The 18,667-nt window shown below is 42.4% G+C and overlaps 1 protein-coding gene across 1 annotated transcript in view; it reads left to right on the plus strand.

Moving 5' to 3' along the window:
• LOC138297201 (antileukoproteinase-like) overlaps nt 1-18,667 on the plus strand; it is a 44,118-nt gene that overhangs the window by 14,907 nt on the left and 10,544 nt on the right. The window contains exon 3 of the mRNA XM_069236688.1: nt 16,404-16,550. Within this exon, the coding sequence (XP_069092789.1) occupies nt 16,404-16,550 (147 nt within the window). The remainder of the gene's footprint in view (nt 1-16,403; nt 16,551-18,667) is intronic.

Raw genomic sequence — 18,667 nt, forward strand, 5'->3', positions numbered from 1 at the left:
ATTTCTCAAAAACTACTGAACGGATTCATACCAGATAAGCGAAAGCATGATGTGCGTACTGAAACCTAGCTTTCTGTCAAATTTGATGTCACTCCGTCCAGCAGTTTGGGCTGCAGTCAGGTCTAAAGGTCGTATTGGAATTAACATGGGAAACACTATGTTTATTGATCCCATTTTTCTCAGCCTCCCCTTGACGGATCACCCCGAAACTTTCCATGTGCAACAAGAATAACTGGGCCACTTTTTTTGGAAACTTTTGTGAAAATTTGTAGTACGGTGCTGAAGATATAGACAAGTCAATAAACACTTTTTCTATGGAAACATGGCCCTCACCATAACTACCTACTGGCGACCGATAGTAGGCTAGATAGATAGATAGATAGATAGATAGATAGATAGATAGATAGATAGATAGATAGATAGATAGATAGATAGATAGATAGATAGACATGTAATATATATTAAATTCAGTGGAAAACCAAAGGTTACAGGGACGTTAAAGTTAGAATTTACTTACACAAAACCATAGAAATTCAGCATTCATAGTTACCAGTCTTAACTATAACTTACACCCCTGCAATGCTACTTTTGACCTCACATATTATGTCACTCATGGCATGGTCAGTGACATCACTGATGACATATCAAATGACATCACTGATGACATCATCCACCTAAAGACTCTCACACCTCACTCACACACCCATACAAACCTCTCATACACTCACACACACCCTTACACAACTACTCACATATCCGTTCACACCCAAACAACAAACACACCCAAAAACTCACACACACAATAACTTACTCATATATAAAGTCACACAACCACTAACTTTGCTAGTCAAATACTCACCCACTGACTTGTACACCCATAAAGCCATCAAACATCCTCACTTATTTCTCCTTCCTCTCAGCTCCATTGTGTGTGTGCCTGCTTCCTTTTTCTCCTCCTCATTGCTTTTTCCCTGCTCTCAGCCCTGTTGTGTGTGCCTGCTGTCTTCCTTTCTGTCCTTTTTTACTGCTTTCTCCTTGCTCCCAGCCCGTTGTGTGCCTGCCTGCTTCCTGCCTTGTTCTCCTCCTTACTGCTTTATCCTTGCCCTCAGCCCATTGTGTGTGTGCCTGCTGCATGCCTTTCCCCTCCCCACTGATTTCTCATTGCTTTCAGCTGGTTGTGTGCATGCCTGCTGCATGCCTTTCCCTCTTCCTCACAGCTTTCTCCTTGCTCTCAGGCCTGTTGTGTTCTCTCCTGCTACCTGCCTTTCCTCCCGCCTCACTGCATTCTCCTTACTTTCAGCCCCGTTTTGAGCATGCCTGCTGCCTGTCTTTCCCTGTTCCTCATTGCTTTCTCCGTGCTGTTAGCCCCGTTTTGTGCATGCCTGCTGTTTGCCTGAAGCAGAGTCCCGAAATGACTGCCAACACTTCCTGGTTGAAGTATTGACAGCCAATCAGATTTCAGCACAAGATCTCTGGGATTCGCAGCACTAGATAACTCTATTTTTTTCCCCTTCATGTCTCGAAAACTACTGAACAGATTAACACCAAATAACAAAAAAAGGTGCTATCTGGACCAAGAGCTACCCTTCTGCCAATTCTGGTGTAATTCTGATCAGCAGTTCGGGCTTTAGTCATGTCTAAAATCTCAATTGGAATTAACATGGGAAATGCACTTTTCTTGCCCCCCTTTTTTTGGCCTCGGCTTGACAGATCACCTCAAAACGTTCTATAACCAGCAAGATCCAACTTCACACTCTTTTTAGAAAATTTCATGAAGATTTGTCAAATGTCACCAATGACATAGCAAATTCCAAAACACCTTTTCTATGGAAACTAGGTTATAAATATAACTACCAACTGGCAACTGCTAGTAGGTGATTCATATAAATATATACATATATATATATATATTTTAGAAACAAAAAAGTTCACTGCACTCCAAAAGCTCTAAAATTGCAGTCTTCATTAGTAGGATTAAGTAACTACCAATGTGTTTCAACTCAAAAAGATTCTTGTTCACGGTCAGTAAGTCCTTTCACTCTTTCTCTTAAATACTAACAATCCATCCTGCCTATAATGAAGCATTCTGGGTATCGTAGTCAAAATAAACATGATAATAATTTAAAAATGAAAAAGAGTGAGACATCATTTTTAAAAAACCCAAAGCTTTCACAACCAGGCATAGAAAGACCAGAAGAGGTAAAGGGAAAAATAAACTATCCTCTTCGCAACATACAGAGAAAATAAACACTGCAACGAATATTGAAGAAAATTTGGTGGTCAATCTCTCTGACTACACTGACAAAAGACGAAAATAAATTCTTAAACAAAGCTCTATCGTTTTGCCCGGAACATCATTTTGACAAAGTGGAAACTAAAATTGATACATACAAGTTTATAAGAAAGATCAAACTAGCTAAATACTTTGCTAAACATCCTGAGATGGATAATATGCCCTCTGACTCACAAACAGGTATTGGACTTGTGAGTGAACAAATAGAAGACATAAAAGTTTGCTATGACCTTATGCATAATCTGACTGATGAGGAGACTACCGCTATGGAAATAATGGATAAGTTGGAAATCTCAACTAATAACCACGTATACAATCATTTTAAATCGAAATCAAAATGTTGTCCTGTGTTGAATCCAGGTAACAAAATTGATTTGTTCTATGAAGCTCTTACAACAGATCTGGAGAATTTGAAATATCATAAATATCAAGATAAAGAAAATGTAACACTAGAAGAAAGAAAGGCACTAAGAAAGTTGGCCTTGAATGACAAGATTATCATAAAACCAGCAGACAAAGGAGGAAATATGGTCATCCAAAATCATGAGGATTACTTCAGAGAAGCAATGAAACAACTTAAGAATACACATAATTATCAGAAATTGAATCACAATCCTGTAAATGAGATATTACAAGCTGTTGAGGTGAAATTAAAGGCTTGGCATCAAGAAGCGTTAATTAACGAAGATGAATATACATTTTTAAAGAAAGATCATCCTATAATGCCTACCATTTATTTTCTTCCCAAAATTCATAAAACACTTGTTAAACCTCCTGAAGGCCAATTGTCTCAGGATGTGGTTCAGTGTTTGAGAATATTTCAAAATATGTAGACTTCTACCTTGCTCCCATGGTTACGCCATTAAGTTAATATATTAAAGACACCAGAGACTTTTTACAAATAATTTCAGATATAACATGGCAACCAAATTACTTCTTTGCGACCATAGATATAGTGTCACTTTACACATCTATTTACCATAACATAGGTCTTCGGGCTTTAGAATATTTTTTGAGACAGAGAAACATTGAAGAGACAAAACACTCAATGATGCTTTTAGAAATGGTTGAAATGTGTCTTCAAAATAATATTTTTTTGTTCAACCATCAGATTTACAAGCAACTTCGCAGAACTGCCATGGGCATTTCCTTATCTCCAAGTTATGCAAATCTCACCATGGGATGGTGGGAGATAGAAATTGCTTGGCAGAAAAATTATCATATGCATCTTGAAAAGATTGTCTTGTGGCTTCGGTATATTGATGATCTATTTATTGTATGGCATGGCTCAAATTATGAATTTGAAACATACTTTTGTAAATTAAATCAGATTGATTGTGGATTACAATTTACCTTTAACATCAATGCCACTCAAATTAATTTTCTGGACATCAAAGTGTATGTGGAAAATAATCAAGTACACACAACCATGTACAGAATAGAAACTGCAACGAATAGCATTTTACATGGCAAAAGCTTTCATCCTTAACCATTACTTAAAAGTATCCCATTTGGAGAGTTTTCCAAACAAGGCTAATCTGTTCGGATGACAAAGAAATGGAAGTTCAATTCGTGAACGTCAAGCAAAGATTCCTTCGTAGAGGGTATTCAAGAACCCATATAGAATTGGGAGCTCAGAAAGCAAGGAACAAAACCCCTGAGCAAACTGTATTTGACAAAATACCAACCATTCAAAAGGAAGAAAAAGAAAATCCACGACTAATACTTACCTACAGTAAGGAAAGTAAGGATATCATCAATGTCTTTAGGAAACATTGGAATTTATTAAAAAGTGATCATGATATAGGACAGTTTATAGGTTCCAGACCTCAAGTAACATAAAGGAAATCATGTTCTAAAAAAGACATATAAGTGAAAAGCCTCTTCACCTCACAGGTGACAAGGAATTGGCTGGAGAAAAGATCGTTGGGTTTCTATAATTGTAATAATTGTAAGGCTTGTCAAATAGCCAAAAATGTGAAAACTATAAGAGATTACAAAGGAAGGGAGATATGTATCTCAAAAAGAATAACATGCAACAGCCAATATGTTGTATATTTGATTGAATGTGAATGTGGCTTATGGTACATAGGCAGTACAATCTGTCCTTTGAAAAAGAGAATATTAGAACATGTACGAGCAATCCAACATCAGGTCACAGTTATGCTATTGCGAGACATCACAATAAACATCACATGAGTGATTGGCAGAGTATTAGATTCTTTGGGTTAGCTCAGGTACATAAAGACGAAAGAGGTGGAGATAGAACCCTCAAATTGCGACAATTGGAGAGTAAATATATCATTTGATTTCGAACAAAGGTACCTTATGGACTGAATATGGACGAAGAACTTTTTGTTCATTTGTAATCAGCAGAGGTTCTAACAAAAATGGATAAGTGAGCAGCAGTGTAGAAATGGTATTATTATTAGTAGTAATAAGAACATCATCAGTCTTATTGTTATGGAATATGTGAACATAATTGATTGAATGATTGAGTCACTATAGAGTGTACTAATGATTAAGTAGAATAACATAATGAAATGAAATTGGGATTATGAGATACAGAAATATAAAGAATGTTAAATTCATAGTTATTAGGCACCTAGCCTTGATTTTTGAGAGAGGAAAAAAATCATTATTATAAAAGGAATTGAAATCTAATTTGAAATTGAATATATTTTAATAATTTGTTATATTTAATTGTTCTTTCGTTCACTTTTTTGTCCTATGTTTTGAGAATCAAAACATGGAGACAGAGAAATAATTTATTTAATAAGCCTGACTGATTTTACAATATCATAAACTGCTTAGCACAATGGTAGAATCAGAACAGAAAATAGATCACTATGTAGGATATGTGGAGTTATAAATTAAGCACCCATAACACTTCCATCGTACGTTTAAAAGAAAATCATTTATCACTCTTTTCATTTTTAAATTATTATCATGTTTATTTTGACTACGATACCCAGAATGCTTCATTATAGGCAAGATGGATTGTTAGTATTTAAGAGAAAGAGTGAAAGGACTTACTGACCATGAACAAGACTCTTTTTGAGTTGAAACGCGTTGGTAGTTACTTAATCCTACTAATAAAGCCTGCAATTTCGGAGCTTTTGGAGTGCAGTGAACTTTTTCGTTTCTAAAATATAAATTGGATATTGGTCCCCCTCGCCACTGGCACCAGCAGTAGAGTGCGCCGTCAAACTTGCTTTTGGATCATTTGTTTGTATATATATTCACTGAAAAAACCAAAGCTTACAGGAACGTTATGGTTCGGTTCAGAATTAACTCAAACAAAATCATAGAAATTCAGCAGTTATAGTTATAGTTCTTTCAAGTAATGAAAACTCGCACCCTAAGGTAAATATAACTCGCGCCCTCGCCATGCACAGTTGTCTCATCAATAATTTTATTGTAAATGTTGCATTGGGAATATGAAAGACGGCATAGAATATGTCATCAATGATATAATATGTGGAGTAATTAGCTGTGCATGGTGAATGCGCGAGTTATAGTTACCTTGGGATGCGAGTTTTCGTTCCTTGAAAGAAGTCTTCTGTGGTTTTGTACTAGTAAATTCGGAACCTATCTATAACGTTCCTGTAATCTTTGTTTTTTTCAGTGAATTTCTATGTTTTTTTAACGTATAATAATTTTAATTGCTATACGTGAATTCAACCACAGCCGCTCATGTCCTTGCACAGGCCGTGAACAGTGGCAGTTGGCCAGGTCAACTCCCTATAAGCACCCATCCTTACACTGTGCAAGACCTTCTCCTGTCCGCAGAAGGGGATGCCCACAAGGGCTGGCCTGCAGCCAGTACCTGCGGCCAATCCCTCTAACCGCCCAACCAGATGTGGTGAACGCTCCTTTGTAAATGCACAGTTGAGTTGGCCACGGCCTCTCGGGGTGTGAGGAGAGGCTGTATCTTGGGGTAAAAGTGGCTGTCAGAGGGTCAGTCTGGGTGTGAGAGTGCGTACATCAGTGTTTTTGTGGGTGCGTCAGTATATGCACGGGTCTGTGAGTGGGTGCATCAGGGTGTCAGTGGGTCTATGAGTGGGTGTATGACGGTCTGAGTGGGTGTGTGAGTGAGTGTGTAACTGAGTAGGTCTGACTGGGGCTGAGCGAGTGCATGACGGTCTGAGCAGGTCTGTGAGTGTATGTGTGAGTGTCTGAGTGGGTCTATGAGTGGGTGCGTGAGTGTATGAGGGGGTCTGTGAGCGGGTGTGGAAGTGTCTGAGTGGATGTGTGAGTGGGAAAATTGATTGAAAGACAGACAGAGAGAGAGAAAAAAGTGAGAGGGAGAGAGATACAGTTTTTAGGTTTTGATGTCTGATATCCTTAGAATGAGTTGTTTGTCTCCAATGTAAAACTAAAAATGTATTTGTTTTTTAAAAGATTTTTTTCATAAAAAAAAAAGAAAAGAGGAAATGAGTCCAGTTGGACTCGAACCCCTAAAGCTCACTGTGAAAGTCTGTGACCTTCAGGCTGAGCTATGGAGGGTTTATTTTTTATTTTATTTAGTTTTTTTTAGCCCTTTATGGGCTGTCAGGGACAGCCAAGGACACCTCAAGGCCCCCGCGGTCCCTAATTTTTTTTTTTTACTATTATTATTATTTTTGTTTAATTTTCATAAACCAAAAAGCTGTTTACGGGCTACCTGACACTGCAGTGCCATTGCTTCAGCGTGCATGGACGTGCTTTGACAGCAACTCCGTGGTTGCTGAAGCATTTAATCTCTGTCCCCTGCACGCGTGCAGGAGACAGAGATGAAAGCTCTGCTGTTTGACAGTGGGAACAGCTTTTAAAGTCCAGCTGTCAAACAGCTAACGCAGTTTTGCACTAAAAGGTTTACGGCCAGCTTGGGCCATTCCTGAGCGCCAGCTGGGCACCACATTTATGGAATGGTGCAAGCAGGTGCTACGCTTGGGTTAGCATCAACAAAAATTACGCTAGCCGGGTGGGGGTGGTGGTATGGGAATAGGAGGTTGTGCATCAAAAAATGACATTAGGCTGATTAATGGCAAAAAATATGCCACTAACCAGCCTTGCATCATTTCCAGGTGCACAACCAACCTACAAAATGACTCCTGTCTTAGAAAAGACAGGAGTCATGCTCACCACTCCAATGGCCAGCACAGGGGACCTGTGTCCCCTGGGTATGGCCATTCCACCCAGTGCCATGCCGGGAGCCCCTTCTTAGGGCCCCCAATGGCACTTTAAAAAAATGTCAAAAATACATACCTATACTTATCCTACTTACCTGGGATGGGTCTCCCATCCTCTGGTGTCCCTCTGGTGTGGGTGGGGGTGTTTCTGGGGCTTGGGTGGGCACCTGTGGACCCATTCCATGGTGTTGAACCATGGAAATGGGTCTACAGGTCCCCTAACGCCTGGTCTGACCCTGATGTTAAATAATGGTACTAAGCAAGCTTAACACCATTTTTTGGGTCCGTTTCCCACATGTGCGTCATTTTAGCAGGGGGATAAATATGGCGCTATGGGGATAGCATCATGTTTTTGGATGGGAACGTCTGCCTTGCATCTCATTGACATAAGGTGGGTTCACGCATCCAAAAAATGGTGTAAACTCCAATATTTTGTCATTAGACCGGTCTAGCGTCAAAATATAAATATGAAGTCAAGTTTGTGCCAAATTTGCATACAAAAATTATGCACAAACAGAATATAAATATGCACCTATATTACTCAACTGTCTACTAATCCCATGTATGCCAATCCACTCAATGCCATTCTGCTGTACACACTCCACTCTATGCCACTTCAATCTGTGCTACTCTACCCTGAGTTACTCCCCTTATACCACTCCACACTACACTATTACACTTCAATCTACACCATTGCACGCTATTCCATTCTATGCCACTCCACTCTATACCCCTCCACTTTAGTCAATGACACACAACACCTTTTGACTTTACGTCACTCCACTCTACAATATTCCACTCTATGCCACTCCACTGTGCCACTCAGCTCTATGCAACTCCACTCTATACTGTTCCAATCTATGCCACTCCACTCATGCTACTGTAGTCCACACCACTCCACTGAATGCCACCCCAAACTATGCCACTGCACTCTATGCCACTCCACTCTGTGCTTTACCATTGAATTCCACTGCATGCTACTCATCTCTATGCCACTACAATCTAAGCCAATCCAGTGTGTGCTATGCCACTCTTCAGTACTCAACTCTACTTTACAAAATGCTACTCAACTCAGCATCACTTCAGTCTACGCCACCCCAGTGTACTCCACTGCACTCTAATCTAGGACACCCTATTTCACTCTACTGTACTCCAATCTAATCTATGCCATGCTATTCCACTCTACACCACTTCAGTCTATGCCACTCCACTGTATGCTCTTTGACTGAACCCCACCTCACTCTATGCCAATGCACTCAGTGCCACTCCACTCTATGGAATTCCACTGTATGTCAGTCCACTGTACGATATTCAACTCTATGGCACTTCCCTCTAATGTACGACGTGCTGCTCCAATCTACACCACTACACCACTACACTGCATGCCACTGCACTCTAGTCTACATCATTCTACTCTATTCCACTTCACTCTACTTTACAACGTTTTACCCCACTGTACTGGATGACATTCCAGTCTACGACAAACCACTCCTAGGCTAATCTAGGAGACATGCAAAGCTCTTGCGCTACCACTATAGTCACACAGTACGTATACACAAGTAAAAACAATACTCCGTGTTACCAAAAATAATGGTACTTTATTTTAGTGACACAAGGCCAAAAATATCTTAGAGGCAATACTCCTTCTGGAGGTAAGTATTATACACAATATATACAATAGTAACCAAAATCAGGTAAGTACACAGTCCTACAATAGTGCAAACAGTAAAAAACACAATAGGTTGCAATGGGCCTAGGGGCAACACAAACCATATACCAAAATAGTGGAATGCGAATGTTGGTTTCCCCCATAGGCAAGTGTAGTGTGTAGAGGGGCACTGGGAGTGTAAGAAAACACCAAAGGTAAGTAAAGTACTCCACCCCAGAGCCCTGGAAAACAGGAGTAAAGCACAGCAAGTTTCATCAGAACACACTAGAAGTCGTGGTAAATGATTAAGCAAAAACCAAGCAAGACTGCAAGAGACCAACTATGGATTGCTGAACCTGAAGATCTGTGGAGAGAGGAGACCAAGTACAAGAACAGATGAAGAGTCCAGGAAGAACAGGAGCCCCTGGTAGCCCGAATGATGGTGCAAAAGTGAATTCTCCGGTTAGCAAAACAGTACAGAAATGCACCAAAGAAGACAGCTGTGGGTTCCTGCTTTGTGCAAGAGATGTCCCACATCGAGTCCTTGGAAACAGGCTGGATTTTGTTGCTGGATTCCACCAACATGCTTTGGCTCATGCAAATGTCAGGGGTGGTAAAAAAAAAGGCGCTACCTGGGCCTAGGAGAGACCCCGGTGCCTCAACCCGGACTGAGGAGACAGAGGGGGCTCTCAGCACTTTAGAGAGTCCTCAGAAGGCCAAGCAGCACCCACAGGAGTCCCAGAACACGGGGACCAAGGAGTTGCAGAATGTGGTCGTCACACCACTACACAAAGGGATCCCAAGCCGCCGGAGAACAACTCAGGGAGCTAAGCGTCACAGGATAGAGTGCTGGGGTCCTGGGCTATGCTGTGCACAAAGGATTTCTGGAACAAGCACACAGAAGCCCATGGAGCTGCAGAACACACTGTGCACAAGGTTACTGTCTGGCATGGGGAGGCAAGCCCTTACCTCCACCAAATTTGGACAGCTGGACCTTTGGACAGTCAGCATCACTTCGGTCCACCACCTGTCTTCCAGGGATCACGCTCATCGACAGGAGAGGAATCCCAGAGTACCAGTTGTCATTGCAGAGAGGCGCCTGCTGAAGCAGAAAAGTGACTCATCACTCCAGGAGAGATTCCTTTGGTCCTTCTGGTGCAGAATGAAGACAGGCAGTCCTCAGAGCGTGCACAACCTGGAAACTGTTGCAGTTGCTGGCAGGAGCTGAGGTTGCAGGGTTACAGTAGCCTTCTTGGATACTTTGTTGCAGTTACAGAGTTCCTGGAGCAGTCTGCGGTTGATCTGATGGTCAGAAGCAGAAGCCGGGGATGCAGAGGAGCCCTGGAGGAGTCTTGCAAACTGGATCTGAGGAAACACCCACAGGAGAGACCCTAAATAGCCCTCAGAGGGGGATTGGTCACCTACCCAGGTATGGACCTATCAGGAGGGGTCTCTGATGTCACCTGCTGGCACAGGCCACTCAGATGCTCCCAGAGTTCCCTGAACATCCTGAAAACAATATGGCAGAACCCAGGGACACTCTAGAGGAGCTCTGGGCACCGCCCCTGGGGTGGTGATTGACATGGGAGTGGCAACTCCTCTTTCCATTGTCCAGTTTCACGCCAGAGCAGGGACTGGAGGTCCCTGAACTGCTGTAGACTGGTTTATGCATGGAGGGCACCAAATGTGCCCTTCAAATATACCAGTGGCTTTTGGAGGCTACCCCTCCCAAGTCCAGTAACACCTATTTTCAAAGGGAGAGGGTGTAACACCCCTCTCCCAAAGGAAATCCTTTGTTCTGCCTTCCTCAGCTTGAGCTACTCAAGCAACAGGAGGGCATAAACCTGTCTGTGAGGTGGCGGCAACTGGGGCTGCCTGGAAAACCTCAGAAGGCTGTAGGAGCAATGCTGGGGTTCTTCTAAGGAGCCCCCAGAGTGCATGGAATCATACAACCAATGCTTGCAAAAGTATTGGGGTATAAGTCCAACATGTTTGATACCAACCATGCCTAGGTTTAAAGTTACCATTATGTAGCTGGACATGGGAAGTGACCTATGTCCAGTAAAATGGGTCTGGAGTTTGTGGATGCACCTTTGCTAGTGAAGGGATACCCTCACACACAGCTACATGCAACCTGCCGTCTGGGCTGAGAGGGCCGACTATAAGGGTGACATAGTGACCTGGTGCAGTGGCCTATAGTGAAAATGGGTGCCAGAACCCAGTTCACACAGACTGCAATGGCAGACCTACAGAACCCTTTGCATGTGCTCCCTATGGGTGGCAGAATAACTGCTGCAGCCCATAAGGATCCCCTGGAACCACAATGCCCTGGGTACCTGGGTATCATGTACTAGGGGCTTACATGAGGGCACCAGTATGCCAATCCTGGTTATCAGGATCTCAGTGAACACAGTCAAACACACTGACATCAGGCAGAAAAAGGGGGTACCCATGCCAAGAAAGAGGGTTCTTTCCTACACTTGTGTGTTGTTCTTGTCAAATAATAGGTGTGCTGGGCTTCAGGAGAGGCTGAACATCAAGGTCTGTATGGTGCGCAGGCTGTGTTTGAGGCGGTGGATGCCTGAAGCACTGAGGACTTTCAGGTAGAGTTGGGTTTCATCAGCAGATAGGTATATCTTGATGCGGCCATCTGTGAGAACAACACTATCGGCTTCATGTAAAGGATGAAGAGGACGGTGGACAGTATGGAACCCTGGGGTCTCCAAGGCTGACAACGATCTTTTGGGACCTGGAGTTTACGATGTGAATAAAGTGATGTCAGTTGGAAATGTAGGAGGACAAGTGAAGGACATTGCTAGTGAATCCCATTCAAGACTCGAGGGTGTGTATGAGAGTGAGATTGTTTACTTTAAAAGGCTTCAGAGAGGTCCAACAGTCTCATGAGGCAGGGGTCATCTTCGTCTGTGGTTCAGGAGGGCATCGTTTATGATGAGTAAGGTAGCAGTGTCTGTACTGTTGCATGATCTGAAGCCAGACTGGTAGTTATCTTGTACTTGAACAATTGTTTTTGTTGTACATTACAAAAGATGAAGCAGAAGGTGAATTGTATGGCAAGTGTGGAAAATCCATAATTATGTGGACTACGTCACAGCCACATAATCACATAATTGCATCAGCTCTGGACATATTTTAAGGTAAGGGAGGAGGTATACTGTGTGTCCTAGCCTATGAAAAAAGGAAAATTCAAATTGTTACTTCAGAATTGCTGAAACAAAAGCCTGAGGCATTTGAAAACAAGCACTGGCAAAGCCAACAGGTCTTGGTAATTGGTGACCTATTTCCTTTTGCAATGGGGAGGGGGGGTGAATGGGAGTGCAGTGGGGGTGGTGAATGGGAGGGCGGTTAGGGGTGTCTGCTGAAGTGCTGAGGGTGGATCACAGATGGGGCAGAGCGTCAACAAGACCATGCCTGTATTCAGGCCCCAAAGATAATCACATTGCGAGAGAAAGTGTTCGCTGGTTACCTGGGTCGCTGGGACGCCACGGAAAGAGTTGTAAAATCCAGACATGATAGTGGACAGGTGGGGTGGGGATTAAATGAAACAAGGACTGGGGCAGGTGGGGGTGAAGAAGAAAGGAGGGGTGGGAGTGGTAGGGAAAAGAAGTAACAAGGGACGGTGATATAGCACACAAATAATAATAACAAGAAAAATGCAGAAAGGCACAAACAGGGCAAGAAACAATCAGAAAACGGGCAGAATGGCACAGAGGGCAAGAAATGAGCAGAAAGGCACAAACAGAGGGCATGAAACAAGCAGAAAGGCACAAACAGAAGGCAAGAAACGATTAGAAAGGCACAAACAGCGGCCAAGAAATGAGCAGAAAGGCACAAATAGAGGGCAAGACGAAGCATAAAACTAGCAGAAAGGCAGAAACAGGGCAAGAAAAGAGCAGAACGGCACAAACAGATGACAAAGATATGAGCATAAAACTAGCAGAAAGGCACAAACAGAGGGCAAGAAATGAGCAGAAAGGTGCAAACAGAAAGCAAGAAACGAACAGAAAACAGTCAAAAGAGGCAGAAACAGAGGGCAAGAACCAGACAGAAAGGCACACACAGGGAAAGATACAAGCAGAAGGGCAGAAACAGAGGGCAAGAAACAAGCATAGCATGAGCAGAAAAGCACAAACAGAGAGCAAGAAACAAGCAGAAAGGCAGAAATAGAGGGCAAGAACAAGCAGAAAATTAGCAGAAAGGCACAAAGAAGAAACAAGCAAAAATGCACAGAGGGCAATAAAAAATCATAAAGAGAGCAGGAAGGCAGAAAAAGAGGGCAAGAAATTAGCAGAAATGTAGAAACAGAGAGGAAGAAACAAGCAGAACACGAGCAGAAAGGCACAAACAGAAGTCAAGAAACTAGCAGAAAGGTGCAAACAGAAGACATAAAATGAGCATAAAATTAGCAAAAAGTCAGAAACAGGACAAGAAACGAGCAGAAAGGCACAAACAAAAGGCAAGAAACGAACAGAAAGCCAGAAACACAGAGCCAGAAATTAGCAGAAAGGAAGAAATAGAGAATGAGGAACAAGCATAATGGCACCAGCAGAACAAGAAACTAGCAGAAAGGAAGAAACAGAGGGCAAGAAATGAGCAGAAAGGCAGAAACAGCAGAAAAAGAGGGCAGGAAATTAGCGAAAAGGCAGAAACAGAGGGGGAGAAACAAGCAGAAAACATGCAGCGAGGCAGAAACATAGCACAAAATGAGCAGAAAGGCAGTGACGTCAAGAAACAAGCAGAAAGAAAGAAACAAGCATAAAACAAGCATAACAGCAGAAACAGAGGGCAAGAAACAAGCACAAACGCAGAAAAAGGGGTAAAGAAATGAGCATAAAACACGTAGAAAAGGTACAAACAGAAGTTAGGAAACGAGCAGGAAGGCACAAACACATGTCAAGAAACAAGCAGAAAGGCCGAAACAGTGGGCAAGAAATTAGCAGAAAGGCAGAAAAAGAGAGGAAGAAACAATTAGAAAACGAGCAGAAAGGCACAAACAGAAGTCAAGAACCCAGCAGAAAGGCAGAAAAAGAAGGCAAAAAATTTGCATACAAGGAGCACGAAGGCAGAAACAGGGCAAGAAACGAGCAGAAAGGAACAAACATGGGGCACAAAACAAGCAGAAAGGCACAAACAGAAGTCAGGAAACAAGCAGAAAAGCACAAACAGAAGTCAAGAAACTAGCAGAAAACATGCAGAAAGGCAGAAGCAGGGGAAGAAACGAGCCGAAAGGCAGAGAGACATCAAGAAACAAGCATAAAGGCAGAAACAGAGGGCAAGAAACAAGCATAAAACAAGCATAAAGGCAAAAACAGAGGGCAAGAAACAAGCACAAAAGCAGAAACAGGGGTAAAGAAATGAGAATAAAACAAGTAGAAAGGCACAAACAGAAGTCAGGAAATCAGCAGAAACAAAGAGGGAGAAACAATCAAGAAACGAGCAGACAGGCACAAACAGTAGTCAAGAAACCAGCAGAAAGGCACAAACAGAAGGCAAAAAATTTGCATAAAATGAGCAAAAAGGCAGAAACAGGGCAAGAAACGAGCAGAAAGGAACAAACAGTGGGCACAAAACGAGCAGAAAGGCACAAACAGAAATAAAGAAACAAGCAGAAAGGCACAAACAGAACACAGGAAATGAGCAGAAAGGCAGAAACAGAGGGCCAGCAATGAGCAAAAAGGAAGAAACATAATGCGAGAAACAAGCAGAATGGCACAAACAGAACAAGAAACTAGCAGAAAGGCAGAAACAGGGGGCAAGAAATTAGCTGAAAGGCAGAATCAGAAGAAACAGAGGGCAAATAATGAGCAAAAAGACAGAAAAAGAGGGGAAGAAACAAGCATAAAACATGCAGAAAGGCAGAAACAGGGCAAGAAATGGGCAGAAAGGTAGAGAGACATAAAGAAACAAGCATAAAGACAAAGGACAACAAACAAGCATAAAACAAGCATAAAGGCAGAAACAGATGGCAAGAAACAAGCACAAAGGCAGAAACAGAGATAAAGAAATGAGCATAAAACAAGTAGAAAGGCACAAACAGAAGTCAGGAAAAGAGCAGAAAGGCAACAACCACAGGTCAAGAAATGAGCAGAAAGGCAGAAACATTGTATAAAATGAGCAGAAAGGCAGAACTAGATATTAATAAAGCAGAAACATAGAAACAGAGGTCAAGAAACGAGCAGAAAGACACAAACAGAAGTGAAAAAAATGAGCAGACAGGCACAAACAGAGGAATGAACAAATGGAAAGGCGGAAGCAAGGGTCAAGAAATTAGCACAAAGGCAGAAACAGGGGCCAAAAAATAAGCATAAAATTAGCATAAAGGCTGAAACGCAGAAACAGAAGTTAAGAAATGAAGATAAAGGCAGTAGCAGAAGTCAAGGAATGAGCCGTAAGGCACAAACAGAAAGTAAGAAATGAACAGAAAACAGGCAGAAAGGCACAAAAAAGAAAGCAGCCATACACAAAACGAGCAATTGGAACGGTAGTGCTCCTAATGTGCGGTGGGACTGGTCACAAATTGATAACAAAATGAAAAAGTAGCCCCAAACAATGGCTAAAAACATGAATGCTGCACACCTTAATAGTAGTTTGCTGGTGCTCTCGAGGAGGGCTAAACACTGGAAAAGGTATGAGGTATGCATGCCTTTCACAATTGGGGATGCTGCAAAATGGAAGGACGATGGTACCAGCAAATGGAAAAGCTGTGGGTGGACTGAAGCCCAGGATGGAGACACAGAAGTCTTGGTTCCAAGTAAGCGCATGCGTGCTGTCCAGAGCTTAGAGCTCAAAATCAAGCATATACTAGGAGCCTGAAGTTAACTGATTCATCTGAGGAAATCACATAGAATCATTGTGTTGCAGTTGCAACTTTAAGAACAAATAGAGAACTTGAAACATCTATATATAAATGCCCTTGAAATTTAGGAAGAGATGTAAAAAAATTCTGCTGCAGTTAATCTGCTGCAGTTTGGTATCAAACAGTAGTTTTGTGGTGCCAGCAGTACATCCTCTGAGGCAGCTTGGAGGCGTCAGTGTAGGCTGGCCATTCCTATGAATGCTATTGATACATGCCAAAGAGACAGGTGCAATGCTGCCATCTAGCACATCCTTTCCAGTGTTTCTTTAGAGGCTACCCAGCAGCATCTTCATCACTGCTAACTCCAGCAGAAGAGGCATTTGAATAGAGGCCTCACTGCTAAATACAATCTTTTGATTTGTTTTATTGTGCAAAATCAACTTTTTTCCTCTTGTCAAACCTGTGGCTTTTCAGATGAACCGAAAAAGGGCATGTGCCCAATGGCCGCCACATTCTGCCCCCAGCGTGATCCAGATAAATGCTGCGTGGACAACGACTGCCCAAAGTCCCAGAGGTGTTGCCTCATCAGATGTGGAAAGATGTGTGTCGATCCTTTGAAAGGTAACTTCACCAGGGAACAAAGGGCATCGCTGAGAGCTTTGCTGATAGCGCTGCCAGGTGAAGCCTTGGTACTGACATCACTTAAGTTGGGTACTTAATGAGATGAGTGATGTTAGCATCAGGCTTACAATTACCACCAAGGAGAATGCTGGTGGCCAAGATCAACTGTGCTGCCTTTGGCTGGAGATCCTGGTTGGGATTGGTGGGGTGCGGGCCATGTGGTAGGACATGCTGGTAAACAGTCCGAAAATAAAGTGTTACTTTTAATTAGAAGATGCAATAAACTTTGTTGGTGTAGTAGGTGACACTTCCTCCTGAGCAGTGAAAGAATTTGTGATATCATCTGTGTATGGGTGCTATAACAAGGGAAAATGATCAGAATGGAATTAAGGGTGGCACTTGAATTTTATGAAATAATGCTGATGATAACAATAGCACTGCTAAAATAATTATAATTAGAAAGGTAGAATGGTGGAGCTCCATTCAAGACAATGCAGTGGTTCTGGACTCATAGTGGCTGGAATAAACCTTCTGCTCCAACATTCCAGGGTAAGTCCTTCTGTTTCTCCTTTTCCCAGTTTATAACATTCTAATTTCAGTGGGTGGCATGTTCTAAAACCCTTATAGCCCTTCTACCTCGGGCTATACCGGTTGTTAAAGGCCATCTCCCTCGTCATAGGCCTTTAACTACAGGTACAGCACTCTGCAGCGGAACATATGAGAAGACTAAGCATTAGCATTTATAATAACTATACTATGCTCACAATCTACACTATAGTATAACAGTTGAGCTGGTAATTAGTTTCTGCATAGAAAAGGACATTTGTAAGAATCATGCAGTTTCCAAAGCTGCATAGCAAAACATCTCATTGATACTATGCTTTTCATGGAATTCATATTTCCCACTTGATCTGCATAGTGCCTGCTCTGCAGAAGAACAGTGTGGCCATAACTTAAGCTCAGTTGCCTAGTCGGTTACTACATCACTCTCAAGCCCCTTCTGCAGTTCAGACCGAATATCCTCTGCGTGGGCAACTGGAAAACTGTGCCTTGAACTAAGAGCTGCAGAGCCCCAGTTTAAAAATGAAAAGCAGTGTTAACACAGTAAATAAAGGAAAAAGATTTTATTTGATTTGTATTTGCTGTAATTTCATTGAAACCCAGAGGTTTGCAGGATGAGGTTGTCAACAGAGGGTGGCCGGCTTGAGTCTAACATTTCTTTCCCATCAGTACTTTTTTGAAGAGGCTGGGAAGTTTCCTGGCCTACTCTATTGAATACAAATATAAGTCCAGACTCATTGGGGGTTGAACCCTCAGGCTTGATCCTGACTAACAGCCCTAGGAGTAACTAATGATCTGACATTTGCATGAATCTTTAAGCCTTTTTTGATTGTCTTAATGCCATCTCGGCCTGGAAAAGCTTATCATGACTGATGCTAATGATGTATGTTCAGTGACAGTGAGGGGCATATTTATGCTTGTTTTGCACCAAATTTGTGTCCTTTGCTTTCACGCAAATTCAGTGCAAAACTAACTCCATATTTATAAATTGGTGCTAAACCCGTCTAGCGCCAGATTTTTGGAGTTAAAGTCATTTTTTGGACATGGAAACCTACTTTGCATCAATAAGATGCAAAGTAGGTGTTTCCGTGAAAAAAATGACTCCATGACCTTAGCGCCAAATTTATCCCCACTTGCTAAAATCACGCAAGGGGGGAGGAGGGGTCAAATAATGGTGAAAAGCTTGCTTTGCACCATTATTTAACACCTGGGTCAGGGGAGGCATAAGGGGACCTGTGGGCCTATTTCCATGGTGGAACACCATGGAATAAGCCCACAGGTGCCCTACCCAGGGCCCAGGGACACCCCCATCCACACCAGAGGGACAGTAGGAGATGAGGGGCCCCATCTCAGGTAAGTATAGGTAAGTACAGGTAAGCATTTGTTTTAAGGGCCTTTGGGAGCCCTGAAATGGGCCCCCTTACATGGCACTGGCCATTGGGGTGGTGGGCCTTACTCCAGTCTTTTCTAAGACAGGAGTCATGTGGTATGGATGGTTTTGCATCAGGAAATGACTCTAGGCAGGTTAGAGTCATTTTATTTCCTCTAACCTGCCT

This window comes from Pleurodeles waltl, chromosome 5 (assembly GCF_031143425.1).
Source record: "Pleurodeles waltl isolate 20211129_DDA chromosome 5, aPleWal1.hap1.20221129, whole genome shotgun sequence".
Taxonomy (NCBI): Eukaryota; Metazoa; Chordata; class Amphibia; order Caudata; family Salamandridae; genus Pleurodeles; species Pleurodeles waltl.